This window comes from Rattus norvegicus, chromosome 2 (genome assembly GCF_036323735.1).
Source record: "Rattus norvegicus strain BN/NHsdMcwi chromosome 2, GRCr8, whole genome shotgun sequence".
In the NCBI taxonomy this organism is placed as follows: domain Eukaryota; kingdom Metazoa; phylum Chordata; class Mammalia; order Rodentia; family Muridae; genus Rattus; species Rattus norvegicus.
In genome coordinates, this window is record NC_086020.1 from 187025771 (window position 1) to 187043264 (window position 17494).

At 43.6% G+C, this 17494-nt stretch overlaps 1 protein-coding gene across 1 annotated transcript; it reads right to left on the bottom strand.

The window, feature by feature from the left end:
• Positions 1 to 3883: 3883 nt before the first annotated feature.
• On the bottom strand, positions 3884 to 16677 carry Cd160 (CD160 molecule). Its single transcript, XM_039103937.2, has 4 exons — positions 15586 to 16677; positions 12063 to 12389; positions 9057 to 9188; positions 3884 to 3927 (listed from the first exon to the last, which is right to left on the bottom strand). The coding sequence occupies exons 1-4, from the start codon at positions 15662 to 15664 to the stop codon at positions 3884 to 3886; spliced, it is 582 nt and encodes a 193-aa protein (XP_038959865.2). The 5' UTR covers positions 15665 to 16677.
• Positions 16678 to 17494: the final 817 nt, after the last annotated feature.

Here is a 17494-nt window from a genome sequence, read left to right on the forward strand (position 1 = left end):
GATTTTGTTGAAGATATTTACTGGTCTTTGAGCTGGGAGTCTTCACTCTCTTCTATACCTATTATCCTTAGGTTTGATCTTCTCATTGAGTCCTGGATTTCCTGTATGTTTTGGACCAGTAGCTTTTTCCGCTTTACATTATCTTTGACAGTTGTGTCGATGATTTCTATGGAATCTTCTGCTCCTGAGATTCTCTCTTCTATATCTTGTATTCTGTTGGTGATGCTCATATCTACGGCTCCTTGTCTCTTCCTTTGGTTTTCTATATCCAGGGTTGTTTCCCTGTGTTCTTTCTTGATTGCTTCTATTTCCATTTTTAATTCCTTCAACTGTTTGTGTTTTCCTGGAATTCTTTCAGGGATTTTTGTCATTCCTCTCTATAGGCTTCTACTTGTTTATTTATGTTTTCCTGCGTTTCTCTAAGGGAGTTCTTCATGTCTTTCTTGAAGTCCTCCAGCATCATGATCAAATATGATTTTAAATCTAGATCTTGCTTTTCTGGTGTGTTTGGATATTCAGTGTTTGCTTTAGTGGGAGAATTGGGCTCCGATGATGCCATGTAGTCTTGGTTTCTGTTGCTTGGGTTCCTGCGCTTGCCTCTCGCCATCAGATTATCTCTGGTGTTACTTTGTTCTGCTATTTCTGTCAGTGGCTAGAGTGTCCTATAAGCCTGTGTGTCAGGAGTGCTGTAGACCTGTTTTCCTCTCTTTCAGTCAGTTATGGGGACAGAGTGTTCTGCTTTCGGGCGTGTAGTTTTTCCTATCTACAGGTCTTCAGCTGTTCCTGAGGGCCTGTGTCTTGAGTTCACCAGGCAGGTCACTTGGAGCAGAAAAGTTGGTCTTACCTGTGGTCCCGAGGCTCAAGTTTGCTCGTGGGGTTCTGCCTACGAGCTCTCTGCGGCGGCAGCAACCAGGAAGATCTGCGCCGCCGTTTCCGGGAGCCTCCGTGCACCAGGGTTCCAGATGGCGTTTGGTGTTTTCCTCTGGCGTCAGAGATGTGTGCAGAGTGCAGTCTCTTCTGGTTTCCCAGGCGTGTCTGCCTCTCTGTAGGTTTAGCTCTCCCTCCCACGGGATTTGGGTGCAGAGAACTGTTTATCCAGTCTGTCCCTTCAGGTTCCGGCGGTGTCTCAGGCTCAGGGGTCCTGCCGCTCCCGGGCCCTCCCCCATGGGAACCCAGAGGCCGTATACAGTTTCCTCTTGGGCCAGGGATGTGGGCAGGGGTGGGCAGTATTGGTGGTCTCTTCCGCTCTGCAGCCTCAGGAGTGCCCACCTGACCAGGCGTTGAGGTCTCTCTCCCACGGGGTTTGGGAGCAGAGAGCTGCTGCGGGCCGGGATCCGCGGGTTTGGGACTCCTGGTAAACCATATTGATTAGTCTTATAGTTCTTTTTCTATTGCTTTGACAAAATACCATGACCAAAACAACATGTGAAAGAAAGCATTTAATTTGGAGCTCATGGTTCCAGAGAGTTAGAGTCTGTCATGGTGGGGGTCATGGTAGCAAGGGCAGGTACTGGAGCAGCAGCTGAGAGCTTCTATTCTTGTTCACAAGTAGGCAGAGAGAGCTAGCTGGGAATGGCTGGACTTTGGAAACTTCAAAGCCCATTATTAGTGAAGCACTCCTTCAACAAGGCCATGCTTCCTAATCCTTCCTGAAAGTTCCATCAACTGAGGACCAAGCATTCAAATTTATGAGCCTATGAGGGGTGTTCTCATTCAAAACACTCATTCAAAAAACATTTGGCTGATGGAATTGGGGAGAAATGGACACAGAGCCTTATCTTCCACGTCTTTAAAGTAGGAGGGCTGGATTGTTGCAAGGAAAGAAAAGGAGTAACGACACGGTGTTTACAGTTAATTTCTCCCAGCGGTCCTATTTCCAATTCTTGCAAATGTTGAGAAACCTGACGACTCAGGATGCCTCTGTTGCTGTATGTAATTCTTTGACCCTTTGTAGTGGGTTGGCCTGATGCTCTTTGTATCCTGATTCCCCAAGAGGGGTTGGTTGCCTCCTTCACACACTCAGGTGATGCTATGAGCCTTCTCTCCATTTGAACTGGTCAATAAAAGGCTAGATAGAGCCTGTGATTGGGCAGTGGAAGGGAAAGGTGGGACTGGAGGATCGAGATGGAGAGGCATCTAGAGCGGGAAGAAGAGGAGGAGAAGCCGAGATAAACTAAAACTGCATGGCCAGCCAGGAGAAACTGCAAGTAGCAAGGGGTCTTCTAGCTGGGGAATAAGTTAGTATAGTACTAGATCTGCCCAATCTAGGCACATAGCTTATAATTAAAATATCTGTATTGTGTGTCGTTTATACGAGCTTATTAGGGTTGGAAATTCCAACAACAACCCTTTCCTTACAATATGGTTTAATTTATCAGAAAACGTAATTCCTGGGCTGGAGAGATGGCTTAGGGATGAAGACACCATATGGTCTGGCACCTAGGTAAGCATGACATGTAAATTTGAGAAGCATTCCACATTTTTTAAGGAAAAATTGTGTGTGTGTGTGTGTTCACAAAAGTCTCTCTCACACAGAACCACCAATACCACCAACAAAAACCAGGAATCAATAGTCATCAGTTTTTGATATCTCTCAATATCTGTTGTCTCACTTCCTCAGTAAAAAGACACAGTCCAACAGAATGAATTTGAAAGATTCCCTCCTTCTGCTGCATCCCAGAAACACACCTCAACATCAAAGACTGGCATTGCCTCAGGGTAAAAGGTTGAAAAAAATATTCCAAGCAAATGGACCTAAGAAGCAAGCTGGTATTGCCCATTTAATATCTAACAAAATAGAGTTCAAAACAGAACTAATCAGAAGAGATAGAGAAGGGTCCTACATAACTCCTCAGAGGAAAAATCCACCAAGATGACATTTCAATTCTTAACATCTGTGTTCCAAACACAAGGGAACCCAAAGTTTATAAAAGAAATGCTACTACTGCTTAAATCACTTATTGACCTTCACACACTTGATAGTGGGAGATTTCAACACCTGACTCTCACCAATGGGCAGTATGGTGGTTTGAATGTGCTCGGCCCATGGGAAGTAGCACTATTAGGAGGCGTGGCCTTGTCAGAGGGGGTGTGTCACTGTAGGTGTGCTCAAGCTCTGCCCAGTGTGGAAGAGAGACGTCCCCCTGGCTGCCTTAGCGAGCTGTAGAACTCTCAGCTCCTTCTCCATGTCTGCCTGGATGCTGCCATGCTTCCCACCATGATGATGCATTAAACCTCTGAAACTGTAAGCCATTCCCGATTAAATGTTATAAATAACATTCATAAATGCCTTTATAAGAGTTACATTTATCATGTCCCTCCAGAGCAATGAAACCCTAACTAAGACAGGTTATGACAAAACTGAACAGAGAAATAATAGAGACAGCAGACATTATAAACCAAATGGCCCTAACATCTACAGAGCATTCCACTCAAAGACAAAAGAATACACCTTCTACTCTGCCCCTCATGGAACTTTCTCCAAAACTGACCACATTCTTAGACACAAAGTAAGTCCAAACAGATAAAAGAACATTGAAATAACTCCCTGCATCCTATCAGACCACCATGGATTAAAGCTAGATATCAACAGAAGAAAAGCAAAAACCAGAAAGCTTACAAACTCATGGAAACTGAATCACTCTCTACTGGATGAAAAAATGGGTCAAGACAAATAAAATAAAGACTTTCTAGAATTCAATGAAAATGAATACACAACATACCCAAACTTACGGGCCACAACGAAAGGGATGTTACATGAATGTCAAGGGTTTTCCCTCTGTGGCAGAGAAATGGGAAGGTAAAGGTGCTTGTGATGGCTATTCTTGGTTGCCAACTTGACTACAGCTGGAATTAACTAAAACCCACACCAGGTACACCTGGGTTACACCTTCTGGGTTAATCTGGCCTCCACCTTCTGGTGGCAGCCTGCATAAGAACATGGAAGAAGGAAGCCGGCTCTGCTTGTCCTTCCTCTTGCTGGAAAGGTCCTCACTTCACTGGCATTGGAGCTTACTTCTGGTGTGTTCTGAAGACCAGCTGAGACATCATGGACTGAACAACTAGTGGATTCTTGGACTTTCTGTTGGTAACCATTGTTGGATTAGCTGGACCATAGCTTGTAAGCCACTGTAATAAATAATGTGTAATTCATTAATATATGAATTCTGTATTATTTATATGAATAAATACATATACTAATGTACATATGAATATGTATAGAGGATCAGTTCTGTTCCTCTAGAAAACCCTGACTAATACAGTGCGATTTGTGAGATTAATGGAGATTTGAAATTCAGATGACATTACATTTGAATGTCCTAAGTTCTTGCGTAGGGAGTTGGGGAAAGATATAACGGAATGGTGTTATTCCTGTGACAGGAAATTCTGGCTGGTACTAATGTCCCTGTCGGAGCACACAGACTGGGCACCTCAGGGTTGCTCCACAGGTTTGTACCGGAAATCAGAACAATGCATGACTGGGGGCATGTATAGCTTTCACCTGAACTAGAAAATCTTGGGGGCGGGGGTTGCCCTTTCTTATCTGTCTGAGACAAAAGGAACATAGACATTAAAATTTGAGGGTTTTTGTTTTTAACATAAAAATTTTGTTTTGCTGACAAATTAGATGGTCCACAGAAATGAAGTCTTTATTGTAGCCTTTTTTTTTTTTTTTCCCACTAAGATCCTTAGGTCTGTAAGTCAGTCTGTGGGCTTACGGTGCTTAGTTTGCCTAATCAGAAGTACAGTTTTTTTTTTCTTTTTTCTTTTTTTCGGAGCTGGGGACCGAACCCAGGGCCTTGTGCTTGCTAGGCAAGCGCTCTGCCACTGAGCTAAATCCCCAACCCCAGAAGTACAGTTCTTAAAACCTCAAATGCATTAGAAATCCTCCAAGCAAGAAGAGAAATAGCTATGTTTCTAGCAACTTTTGATGAATGAATAGCACAAAGCTGCTGTAATTTCTATATGTATTTAAATCAATTTGTCTTTATTAGTTATATCCAGTTACACGTGCACATATTTATTTGAGCAGAAGGAAATGGGTTTGTAGGTTCTGTGTAATAGCTCAGTGGCTTCACAAGTTGTGAATTATTCATACAGATTTTGAGCTTCATACATGGAAGTTCATGGGCTTACTTGAAAAATTGAAATTGATTGTGTCAACACATTTTAAACCTAAGACAGTATTCCCCATTTCTGCCTAATTGAATCATGGAAGCAGCAGAAGAAACATCGTTTTAGACCTCTGCTTTATGGTTGCTTAGGTAAATGCTGTGAGTGTCTTGATAAGCAAGCAGAGATCACGTGCAGATCTGTGTGCTCTTCAGTTAATACAGTGCGCTATATGGAACCTTCCCTGTATTTGGATGTGGTGCTGAGGTGACTGGTCTGAGTAGTTCCAGAAGGTTCTCTGAAGAGTAAGAGGCGAATGACATCTCTGTTTATGTGAGCTTAACATTTAGTTAAAACCATAAACAGATAGAAAGGATGACAGAGAATATTATATAGTGGAGAAAGTTTTGGAGACTTTGGTGTCAAACTTCAGATGTCTCTGGGCTCCAGATGTAGGGTCTTATTTGATTCTCAGAAAAACAACGTGGGTGCTGTCTCCTTTACACATCACTAATGCAGTTCCAGGGGATCTGAGCTGCATTTTCCGTGGGCACCAGGCTTTCATGCGAGGCACATGTGTGCAAGTAAAACACTCAACACATAAAGTAAGTTTTATTTGCCTAAAGGCATGCAGCTATCACATCGCAGTGCCAGGATTTGGATCTAGGTCTTACACTTCAAGCCTTTTTCTTTTATCTCTGTAGGACACCAAGTCAAAAGTCTTCAGTTTGAGGTTCAAGACCATCCTATTAAAGATATTACTACAACATATCATCCTTGGGTCTTAGTCTCCATAAATCTTAGTTCCCACCTTTGGTAGGTCTGTGCCAAAAAGATGACAGGTAAGGTGTCTATTTTGATGGCTTGCCACTTGGGTCCGCAAAATATTCTGATCTTATCTTTATTCCCTGCTGTTGGGAATAGTCTGTTCCTTGTTCTGTTTGTGACAGGAGGTTATCTGTCCAAAGTCGAAAAATGTGTGTGAGTTTAGGAACAGGAAAAGTGTGCAAATAAAGGCTTCGAGCATCTTTTAAAATGACCAGTGCCAGCCTAGCAGTGGTGGCTCACACCTTCAGTCCTAGCACTCATGAGGCAGAAGCAGGAAGATCACTGTGGGTTTGAGGCCAACCTGGTCTACAGAGCAAGTTCCAGAACAGCCAGGATTACAGAGAGAAACCCTGTCTTAAAACCCACAAAAACAAAAAGTCAGTGACTAAAGAGGCTATAGGTCCTGACGACAGATGACTGCAGTCAGGGAAGTTCTTGGCCTGCCTGAGTTTGCCTCCTCTTCTAGCAGTGGGGGCGGGCGGGCAGGCGGGGCATCAGACACCAAATCTGCCTTCAGTTTTGTTTTCCTTGTAAGCCAGTCACTGCACCTGAGTCTCTCGCTCTCTCTTTCCCATATTTGCTTGTTCTATATTTTTCTTTAAAGCGTTAAATAAAAGTTCTTTAAAGTTTTTTTAAGAATGGTGTTTTCATTTTTAATGATTTATTTCTTTAGTGTGTGTGTGTGCATGTGCACATGAAGACCTGAAGGCGTCGTGTGTCCTCCATTCTTCTCTACCTACTCCTCTGAGGTAGGGTCTCACATTTTTTCTCCACCACTCTGGAAGCTAGCACGCTCCAGCAATTCTGTCTCTGTCCTCTTGAAGCTGAGGCTTGTGGAAACTCATGGATGTTACATGGGTGCTGAACTCCAAACTCCAGTGTTATGATTGCACGCTCTCTCTAAGCCATCTCTTCAGCCTCTATGTTCTTATGTTTTTTAAAGACAACTTGCTTATTTGGGGCTGGCGAGACGTGCACAAGCCTAGCCACCTACGTTTGATCTCCAGACCCCATGGTAGAAGGAGAGAACTGACTCCCAAGAGTTGTCCTCTGACCTGACCTCCACGTGTGCAGTGCCCTCACAAATGCCTCATACACATAAAATTAAAACTTGCTTATTTTATTGTGTGGAGAAAAAACATTGTTCTGTGGTGTAAAACATACCTGGTATTTAAGGACTATACATCATTGACATTTGCAAAATGTTTTCTTTAGTGGCACTGAGGTGGGAGAAACCACCCTTGCTCCGACAGTGTGGGAGGAGATCCAGACGGATACCAACTGTTCTTCCAGATTCTTGGGATGTTTTTGTTGACTGGGATGGAGGCATGGCACTCCAGTGGAGATCAGAGGACAGCTTGTAGGAATCAGTTCTGTCCCTCCACCATGTGGGTACACGGGTTTGACCTGAAGTGTGGCAGGCAAGCACCTTTACTTGCTTGAACATCTCGCTGGCCCTGCTGGTGCTGGAGTACTTTGGCATCCGTCCTATGGACCAGTTTTCTCTGTGTTCATCGTCAGGTTTCCCTTGCTGTAGCTTCCTCTGAAATTTGTTTTTTCTCTTTGTCACAAGGTTCATAGAGCTGTAGGAGGAAAATAAAAGTTTGCATTATTACCTCACAACTTAGACTAGCTGTGAAATAGAACACTTGATGTGAGAAGGCTCACCTGTCCTGAGATGTGTGTTTGGTAGGATTTCATGTCTGGAAAGGGAATGGGGAAAATATATGGACATAATATATGTGTTGTGTGGGAGGCATAGAGGGAAGCAGGGATCCAGGAAACTCCATCTTTTTCCTCACACAAAAGGAAGCATTATATATCTTGGTCTCCATGATATTGCTAAGGTCCAAGAAAACATGTCTTTTTGTGTGGAACACTGCCTCTTCCATAATTCTACTAAGCCTGAGTTTCAGAGAGATGAAGAAAAGGGACAACTAGGCATGGTTGTTGACGTCTGCAATGCCAATACCTTGTCTCAGTTTCTCTCACAGCTTCATCACGTAAGTAGTGGGGTTCAGCTTTGGGTTTTTGTTTGTTTGTTTGTTTTTGGTTTTGGTTGTTTAAAGCTTTGTTGTTCAAAAGTAGTGGTGATAGGACAAGGCTGGACTCAGTTTCCCCACTGAGTTTGTACTGTGCCTAAAGAAATAACATTAACAAGAATTTAGCTTAACCTGCTAGGGAGACTTGTATTCAGTGAACTGTGAATAAAGGGTCAGACCACTTGATTCCCAGAGCCCCTGTGTGAAACCTGGCCCAGTTTTAGCACGTCCTTGCCTGGGTGTAGGTACAGGCAAGGGAGATGTACTTTGCTTACGAAGTTGTCTCTGTTTCTGGGTATATGAGGAGGCAGTGTGAAAATGCAGAGGGTTGTAATGGGGATAGAAGTGCTTTACATGTTAGAGGAGTTTTGCATTATGCGGAGTTAGAAGGATCTGTACTAGATCCTGTGAGGGGCACACTTAGTTCTCCATTAAATAATAGGGATATTTGCTTGGAGGTGTTGTTGAGGTTAGAGTCACCAATCCATCATACAGTTTACAGGAAAGATCTCTGCATTTATAGAGCTTACATTACGGTATCATTCAAACTAGTAGTTATTAATTTGAGAAAAGCTTAAATGAATTAATTCCAAGGACAGGCAAAACTTGCATTAGTTGCTTGTTCAACAAGCAACTAGTTGCCTAGTGACAAAATTATTAAATGCCCCAAACTTTTAATACTCAATAAGGTCATCAGCTTTGGGGAGGAGCTGTGTTGGAGCCCATCTTAGCCCCATCTCCTGCTTTGTTTGTCTTTCTATAATATCTAGATGAACGTTGCCTCCACTTGCAGCACTGTTCAGTGAGTGGAGGTCGCTGTGTTTACTGTCTCCCACAGCCTCTCCTAGAGGGTCTGACCTCTTCCCTGGTGGGAAGTCTGATCTGGCTGTCTCCATGTAGATACAGATTTGTGAGGACTTAACACATTAGAACCAGTGTCACCCACATACTGGTTTGCATGCTTGGAGAACATTTTTCCCTCCCTAAGGTCTTCCTTTCTGTACTTTCCCTCCTAGGAAATAATTAAGCAAAGACAGACTGAGCTGGCAGAGCTGAGATCTCTCCCGGACATACCTTGAAAGGCCACCAGGCTGGAGACCAGCATCCCCCAAGCCTTTACTTGCAGGAAGCCTGAACTGAGAGTGCCATTCATATGGCTGAAGTCAGGGTGTGACCTTTTCCTCTGTCTTATTTCCGTGTGGTTCTCTGTTCCAGGTTAAAAAGAGAATTGTGGATCAAAAGAGGGTTCCGGAAGTCCAATCTTCCTTTTGTAGCATTTCCTATGTAGTCTCCAAGAAAGCCTAGTAGTCCAATTCACTTCCTGAATAAATATTTTTGATACCTGTGAGCTATGCTATTTATAGTTAAACGTAGAAATCAACACAGAATCTAGCATTCACCAGAGACAGAGATGCATGTAGGCCTCCAGGAGCTCTAGAGTTTTGACAGAAGGTAAAACAGATTATCCTGAACTTTGGGGACTTTGGGTTTCTGCTAGATTTCATTCATTATAAATAGTCTTCTGGAATGGATCAAGTCATTTAGCATAAGTTAAAATCTCAGGTGCTGGAATAGAGCTGGGGCTTCGGTCCTTGTCTCTCTGTGTGAGCATTGAGTATGAGTTGTCAAAGGACAACGATAGTGCCTCCTGAAAGTCTGTATGGATTAATATGAGCACAATCCCTGGCACATGCTGAGCGCCCAGTACATGGTAGGCATTGTTTTTTAATGCCACCTGTTGCCCATCTGCTCCTACTTTCCAGAGGGCACCTTATTGCCGCTGTTGATGGTCATTCATGATGAATGTTTAAGTAGCCTGAGAGGATATAGACAGTCCTTGTTAAGAAAAAGTCAGCTCAAGTAGGAACACTCGGGGTGCATTAGGAGCCTGTGAACACCAGGTTTAAGGAGCAAGGACTCCTGGCATGCAGCACTTGGCACTGTGCTCAGGATGGCTACTCTTGCGGTTTAACTAGAGCAGAGTAGCTACATAAATACAATGAAATTGCCTAGAGCAATGACTCTCAACCTCCCTGATGCCATGACCCTTTAATACAGTCCCTCATGCTTTGGTGACCTCCAGCCATACAATTATTTTGCTGCCACTTATAACTAATTTTGTTACTGTTATGAATCATAATGTACATATCTGATATGCAGTTCACAGATTGAGAACCACTGGCCTAGAGCCTCATACTAGGCTAGAATGATTAGGCATTGTAGACACTGAGAAGCTATTGATTCTTTGAGTGCCTGCACAGCTGACCTTCTAGATATGTCTGCTGGCAACCTAGACTGGATTGGGACAGTGCTTAGAGTTGGTGGCCCATTTATTGAACAATAAGCCCTGTAGAAAGTTGAAAGAGAAATGATTGGTAATCTCAAGGATCTCACTTGTTAAAGTCTAGAGAAATATTTCAATTGTGATTTAAAAGACTTGGAGAGTGTATTTGGAAAGAAAAGGATAAATGTAGGAAAAACTTGTAGTAAATAAAGAAAATCAGGGTTTTGACAGAGAATCATGGACAGATGCAGTCTCGGGAAGACAAGTTTGAGGAGATGGAGCTGCCCAGAATCGGTTCAGCATTAGTGGGGTGCTTGAAGTAGAGCTAGAAAAGGTGATTTGTGCGTCACTTGCAAAATGCAGGTTTAAACCAGGGTCCGTGCAAGCTTGAGAGAGGGTAGGAAGGCAGAATGGTGAGGACGGGTTTGATAGATGGGAAGAGGAAATAAAGGCAAAACAGGAGAGCAATTAAACAAGTCAGAGAACACTCACAGAACCCAAGAGAGAAGATTTCAGTGGAAGAAAGAATAGTCAAACTGCTGAGTAACAGGTCACATAGGTATGTAGCAACAAGCAAGCAAGAAAATATAGGTCACACTGAAGTGGAACATTTGAATGACTAGTACCATAGAAGAGAATGGGAATGTTTACTAAAAGGCCCTTCCTCTCTCTCAGATTTTTATTTACTGCAGATAAAATGCAGAAATAATATTTATTTGTTTACTGGTTTGATGTAGCTATGTAGCCCAGGCCCAAAACTTATGATCAGTCTTGGTTTCCTGAATGTTGAGATCCTAGATATGTGCCACCATGCTGGGTTGATGGCTTTTTAAAAAATTTCATATGAGGCTGGCATATGGTTTAATGGTAAAGTATTGGCTTAGCATGCTCTAGGTCCTGGGTTCAATATGCAGCACAGAGAAAAGTTCATACAGACAACAAGTTCTTCTAAAATTTTTGTATAGCTGACAGTGTCTCTCTTCTTACATATTGGTAGTTTGGTTGGGAATAGAATTCTAGGTAGAAGATACTTTTTCTTTTCCCCACAGAATTTTTGAAGGTTTGCTCTCAGATGGGCCCTTTATAAAGCTTGTCTAGGTTTGTCACATTTATTGTATTGTTGTGGTAAAGAAATGCATGATACTGTTCTATTGAGGTGGTAATGGAGAAGGGAGGCACGCCCACTATGAAGGACACAGTCAGAAGAGGAAGCCTTGCTATCTCGGTGAGCTTAAGACCCAGAATAACAGTTCAGGGGTCTGTCAACTTTCTGACTTCTGATTCTAGAAAACTGAACTCACGGGGGCCACATTTTTGCTTTATTTCTGTTTTTTTAATCCAATAGTTTCAGTGGGTTCCAGTTTCTTAGAACTGAATGCTTCTTAGGGCAATTTCAGACCAATCTCTGTCTATTGGAGGAAATACAGCTTCATCTCTAGGAGACCTCCAAAGTAGGCATCAAAAGATCTAGGTTGTAGACCTGTATTTTTACTAGCCTAGTCAATGAGTATCATTAAATAAATTTCTCTACCTCCTAATGACTCAGTCTTCCAATGAGAATGAAAGGCATTCTAGAAAGATTTGGAGTAGTAAAGATGCAACTACGTTTGTATACGTACTTTGAAGAAAGGTGTAAGACAAGGAGTATCTGCCAATTGGGGTGTCAGCAGAGGACTGGGTAGTAGGAAGGATTCTTAAGGGGACTGCTATCTAGGACCTCAAACTGCTACTTGAAATTCCCACTGTCTGCCCTGCTCACTGCTTCTCTGATGGCATTAGGGATATTAGGGACTCACCTGTGACAAGAACAGAGAGAAAATGGTCATGAATGTAGATTTCTGGCTTCTGGCTTCTGGCACAACACTGGTAGGTCCCACTGTCTGATGGTGTGGCTTGTTCTATTGTAAACACCAACTGAGATGACTTTTCAATGACACCGTCTGTCCCAGGATCCCTTTTAACCTTTAGCTGTTCCAAGCTGGTCTCAGGGGAACAGTTCCAAGATCTGTCTTTGCACCAGAAGAGAATTAGCCCCTCAGCTTCATCTTTCTTGTACTGCAAAGTACAGGTGAAGTCCAGTCGCCCTCCTTTCTGGGATGCTGAGCTGCTGATATGAATACATCCTGGAATGGAATGCAGAAGTTACCTGTGGGAAGCCAGGGTTCCTCAAGTCCCACCCCGCTGGTCCTTGTCACTAGAACACAGTCTGACACTGGCAGATGGGAAACACAACTGCTAATTGCTTCTGTGACGGTAAGCACACAGCCTGCCTCTTCTGATTCTTTAGGGACCAGATGTATACAGGTAAAACTTCTACACCATGCATGGGGCCATGGCAAATAAAACAGGAGCTGGATCTTAGTTACTTTTCAACGGCTGTGGCAAAACACCATGACTGAAGCAACCTAGAAAAGAAAGTGTTTAATTTTCCTGGGAATGTGAAGAGCGGAAGCATGGTGGCAGGAAGAGTTGAGAACTCATATGTCAAACTGTAAGCAAGAGGCAGACACACAGTGAGAATGGAGAGAAGATTTTGATACCTCAAACCTGCCCCCAGTGACACATCTCCAACAGAGTCATATGGCTTAATCCTTCCTAAGCAGCCACTATTGGGGAACAAGTATTCAAATGCCCAAGACTTTCTAGGACACTTCATTCAAACCATCACAGCTCTGCTCTCAAAGCCCAAAGTATAGTTGGCCAAAATACTGCACTTTGGTCTATGGCAAACACTGAGATTTCAGGCCACGGTCCCTTGATAGAGGTGGAGGCCGTAGCAGTGATGTTCCTGGGCCTAGAGGTGGTAGGGCGGATGGATGGGAGGAAGCCCTACCCCAGTGGGGAGGATGTGTTTGCCAACAAAGGTTTTTCCCTGTGTGAATGGATGCAAACAAGTGCTCTGAAATGCCTTCCTATTTCAGGGAGATAGAGTCTAATTTCTGGGAAAGTGTAACACACCTGGCATTAAAATGAAGACGTATTCTCGTAATGTTTCTGTGTTTTTCAAAGAAACCAAAATTCTCACCACAGGAAGGCCTTACTTGGAATCTACAGGAAGTAAGGAGAACAAAGAAATGGCGTGCGCATGAAATGGAGCTCGGAAGGTGGAACAGGGAGTCGGAGATGACAGGAGAGGCTCTCAGGCCAAAGACCAGAAGGAATGAAGCCTCAAAAACTCTACTCTCGTGGTATGATTCCACAAAGGAGCTGTGGCCAGACAATCCCTGAAGAAATCCCTCAAGGGTAAACAGGTTCATAAAAATATGGGTTGGGTGAACTGCTACAGAGTAGCAAAGGAAGACAGGCGCATGGTGGCCACCAAGCATTCTCGAAGAGCACCTTCGAGGTGGTGGAACGCCGAGGGCCTCACCTGCTTCGCTGACACCATGAGTGCAGGGGCGGTGTGGGCAGAAGATCCCTCCATGGGTCGTACATGCTATTGCACTATTTTCAGCATCTGAGCAAAGACTACTGCACAGATGCTGTCACAGGCAGATCACCCGGGCAGACTCATTACTCCTGACCAGCGTGGGAACTGCCAAATGTAGGCGATGTGCCCTGTGCCTGCTGCCTCCTGTCAGTGTGGTGACGGTGGCTGTCATGGAAGCCACCTATGGATGAAGCATGAACTATTGCTTTGTTCTTTCAGCTGTCTCCCCTCTTCAAAGGGCAGAGACCTCAAAGGGAAATGAGTGTTTTTATGCATGAGTGTAAATGGTGTGTGTGTGTGTGTGTGTGAGTGTGTGTACACGTGCACTCGCGCATGCGCGTGTGCACGTGCAGACCATAGGATAACCTCGGTGGCATCTTCAAGAACATGTTACTTCCTTTGAAACAGGGTCTCTGGTTAGACTGGCTGGTCAGTGAGCCCAAAGGATCCTCCTGGTTCCCCCATCCCCTGCCACCATCCCTGGCATTTTGTATATGTTTGGCAAACACTTTTCCAACTGAGCCGTCTCCCCAGCACAAGTTTTGTTGTTTTTGTTTCAACACAATCTTAGCAAATTATTTAAGCTGCATTTTAAAAAATTAAAAGATTTATTCATTATATGTGTATGTATGTTTTGCCTGCATGTTTGTGTATGTACCATGTGCATGCCTGGTGTCTGAGGTTAGAAAGGGTAATGGAGCCCCTGGAACTGGAGTTACGGATGGTTGTGGGTGCTGGGATTGAACCAGGTCTTCTGTGAAAGCAGCAAGCACTCAGCTGCTGGGCCATGACTTTAGCCCCTCAGCTGCTTTCAAAAGCTCGTCTGCATGTCTTTGTGCTCCAGTATTATTAAGCGTTGGATAGGTTTCCAAAGCTAGACTTGAAAATGTTCTCTTATATTATCAGAAATTTTATATTCTAATTATTATATCCAGGAGTCAGATGTTTTTATTTCCCATTCACATGGTCAGAGTTGGCACAGACTGTAGAGGAAGGAGTCAGACATGGGGGTGCCCAAGTCTCTGACTGTGAAAGATTGAACTCCTCCCATACCAAGGTTGGTTGTGAGGGGTACTGCCTGGATGAGGCAGTGGGATGACTTCAAGCTCTCTCCTTACACCATGACAGATGCACATCAAAGTTTATTGCTATATAGTCCTAAAGGTTTCTCAGGAAGCTGGCCTTCCTTCCTTTTTTTTTTCTTTTTTTTTAAGTTTACAGGCCCTCGTAACCTGAAGGCTAAGTGGGTATAAATCTCTTCTCTCACAGGCTGCAGTTGCCCTTGCACGGTAGAGCATCAAGGTAAGGCAGGCAGAGAAGTGTGGCTTCCCTGACCACTGAACTTCTGTAAATCCCTAAAGCTCCAGCGTTAGGTCCCGCCCCCAGACTTCTCTAACTGCCGCAATTGCCTTTCCAGCCCTTCAAGGCAGGTGAATGGCCAGGCCCTGCCATACAGGAAAAAAAGTCAAGATCAGGCCACAGAATCCCACCAATCCCAGGGCACCCCAAGAAACATAAAGCCTGCCTCCTGCTTAGTTCTTTGCTGCTTCTCTCTCCAGCAGAGGCTGCCTTTCTTCTGTCTCTCCCAATCTCTGGTTTGAAGTTTGTTGTGTGGTGTGACTTTGTGGTATTCCTTGGCTCCTGACTGCCAGGTTACCTTCCCCCTCAGAACTGTAACATTTACAAGTCTATCTATCTATAACCACAAAATCAAACCATTACTATGAAATTATGCAGTCACGATAATTTAGAGAGCTTAAGAGTTCCTTCATATGTCTTGAAAAAAATCAGGGCATCTTTACTGATAAATGAAATCATGCACAGAGAAAATCATTTCCCCAAACCCAGAGTTCTCCCAATGACTGTCTCTGCCCTGGACCTATCCTCACCACCATGTTGGAAGTTCACAATTGCCAGCAGGATAGCCAGGGCACAGCAGCTTTGGCCAGGTGCCATCAGGATTTGCATGTTTTTGTCAGCCGCAGGAATTTCACGTAGATGTTGACTTTGCTGGTCTGTGGCTGCACACCCCTGAAAAGCACAGAAAGACACTCATTAGATGAAGACGCTAAGGCCGCTAAGACCAGCTCCCTGTTTTGGGTACTTGCTGGGGTTGTCTGACTGTGGCGGAGGTGAAGAGAACTTCAGGGTACGGCTGGTTTGGGAATGATAGAGAAAGATCAAGAAGAGGAGAGAAGAATGGGGCGGGGAGCTGGGCTGAGAGACTTTGCCTATTTTTCTTGGGCTCTTTTGCCAAACAGCCCGTTATACACATATGTGTGTATATGTGTATGTGTATATGTATATGTACATTTGAATACATATATGTAAATACATGTGGTAAAGTATAATATGTAGAAAGGAGAACAAGAAAGGGTAAATATAGGGGTGAGGAAGGACTGAATTCAGGTGAAGGGCACTTGTATCATGAATGAAGCTAATTTTGTTCTAGTTTCAAGTGTATCATGAATATTTCGGTGATTTGTAAGAACTAAAAACCATATTGGATAATGAAAGTATAAAACCCGACAAGAAGATGCCGCACGGCTTCAGAATGGCTGCCTGGCTGCAGGGAAGTTTACAGATGCACACACTTTGGATTTGGCTAATTTTAATGCGTCATCATTTTCTTATTTGAGAATTCTTTACAATAAAGTTTTCATTAAAAAAAAAAGTTGTTTGGTTTCCAATATTCTTTCCATAAGGTTTCCCTGATGTTGAGAGCGTTTTCTCCTAATATTTTATTATTATTATTTATATTTTTATATTCTAATCTTGGTTAAACAAAATTATGTCCACATTTTAAAAAGCACTCAAACACAGGAAACTGAGTTGATAAATTTGATTCGTTCATTCAAGAGAATATTCCTCAGGCGTGTGCCTTCTGCCAACATTTCAGGCCTATACATCAGTGGCACAAGAGATTTTAATGAAATGGGGACAGAAATGGATGACCGGAGGGTCAAAAGGAAAAAGAACAGAGGAAAGGAGAATAGGGAGAAAGGAAAGAGAAAATAGGGCAGAGGAAAAGAAAATAACAGAACTCCAAGAAAACCTACAGGGAAGCAGTCCAAAGGCTTTGCAGACCTTAGCAAGCTTTAAAACTTAGGACAGGTTTACGGAATAAGAATATATAGATAGTCAGGGGTGTCAGTGGTAGCACAGGCTTCATCCCAGCGCTCGGGAGGCAGAAGCTGGCCTGGTCTACAGAGTGAGTTCTGAGACACACCTGGGGCTAGAGAAAAACTCTTTCTGCCTTTTGCCTCAGCTTACCCAACTGTGATCACAAACATGGGTCCTCCAAACTAGCATGTTTATGTTTTAGGTTATTAAAAACTGAGAAGGCTGTAAAGTTATGAATGTTAGTGAAGGTTACTTTACTATTGAAGTAAGGTTTTTCCCAGGTGCTGAGGATCCACCCTTTGAGGCACAGTGTACGTAGAGTGGCTGATGTGCAGGGTTCAGCAGAGGTCAGCCGTCCCCAGCCTCTCACCGTTCCCCATTCACTCAGTCATCTAAACGGATTCCCAGTCCTGCAGGCACCAGCCACACAGGAAGTGCTTTATCCACATGTTCTGTTTCAAACGGTTGGACTGTAGTTTTACTGTACACTGTCAGTGTCTATGTTCATAACTGCTTACTGTTATGTTACCCTTGCCTACAATATTCTGTATAGTAACACGCTGTACCTAAGAGCAAAAGGTTGTACCACATGGCCAAGGTAGACACAGGCTACGCCATCTTGGATTTTATGCGGATACTCTATGATTGTGCAGCCGTGACACCGTGACACTAGTG

Bases quoted from the DNA above. Each gene is read 5' to 3' on its own strand.
- Cd160 (XM_039103937.2), bottom strand. From the start codon at position 15,664: ATGCAAATCCTGATGGCACCTGGCCAAAGCTGCTGTGCCCTGGCTATC. The intron at 12,390-15,585 runs GTGAGGATAGGT...ATTCCATTCCAG, and splicing joins TGTGAACTTCCAACATGGTG to GATGTATTCATATCAGCAGC. The intron at 3,928-9,056 runs GTATGTCCGGGA...GTTCTTATGCAG, and splicing joins CAGCCTGGTGGCCTTTCAAG to GCTGCCACCAGAAGGTGGAG.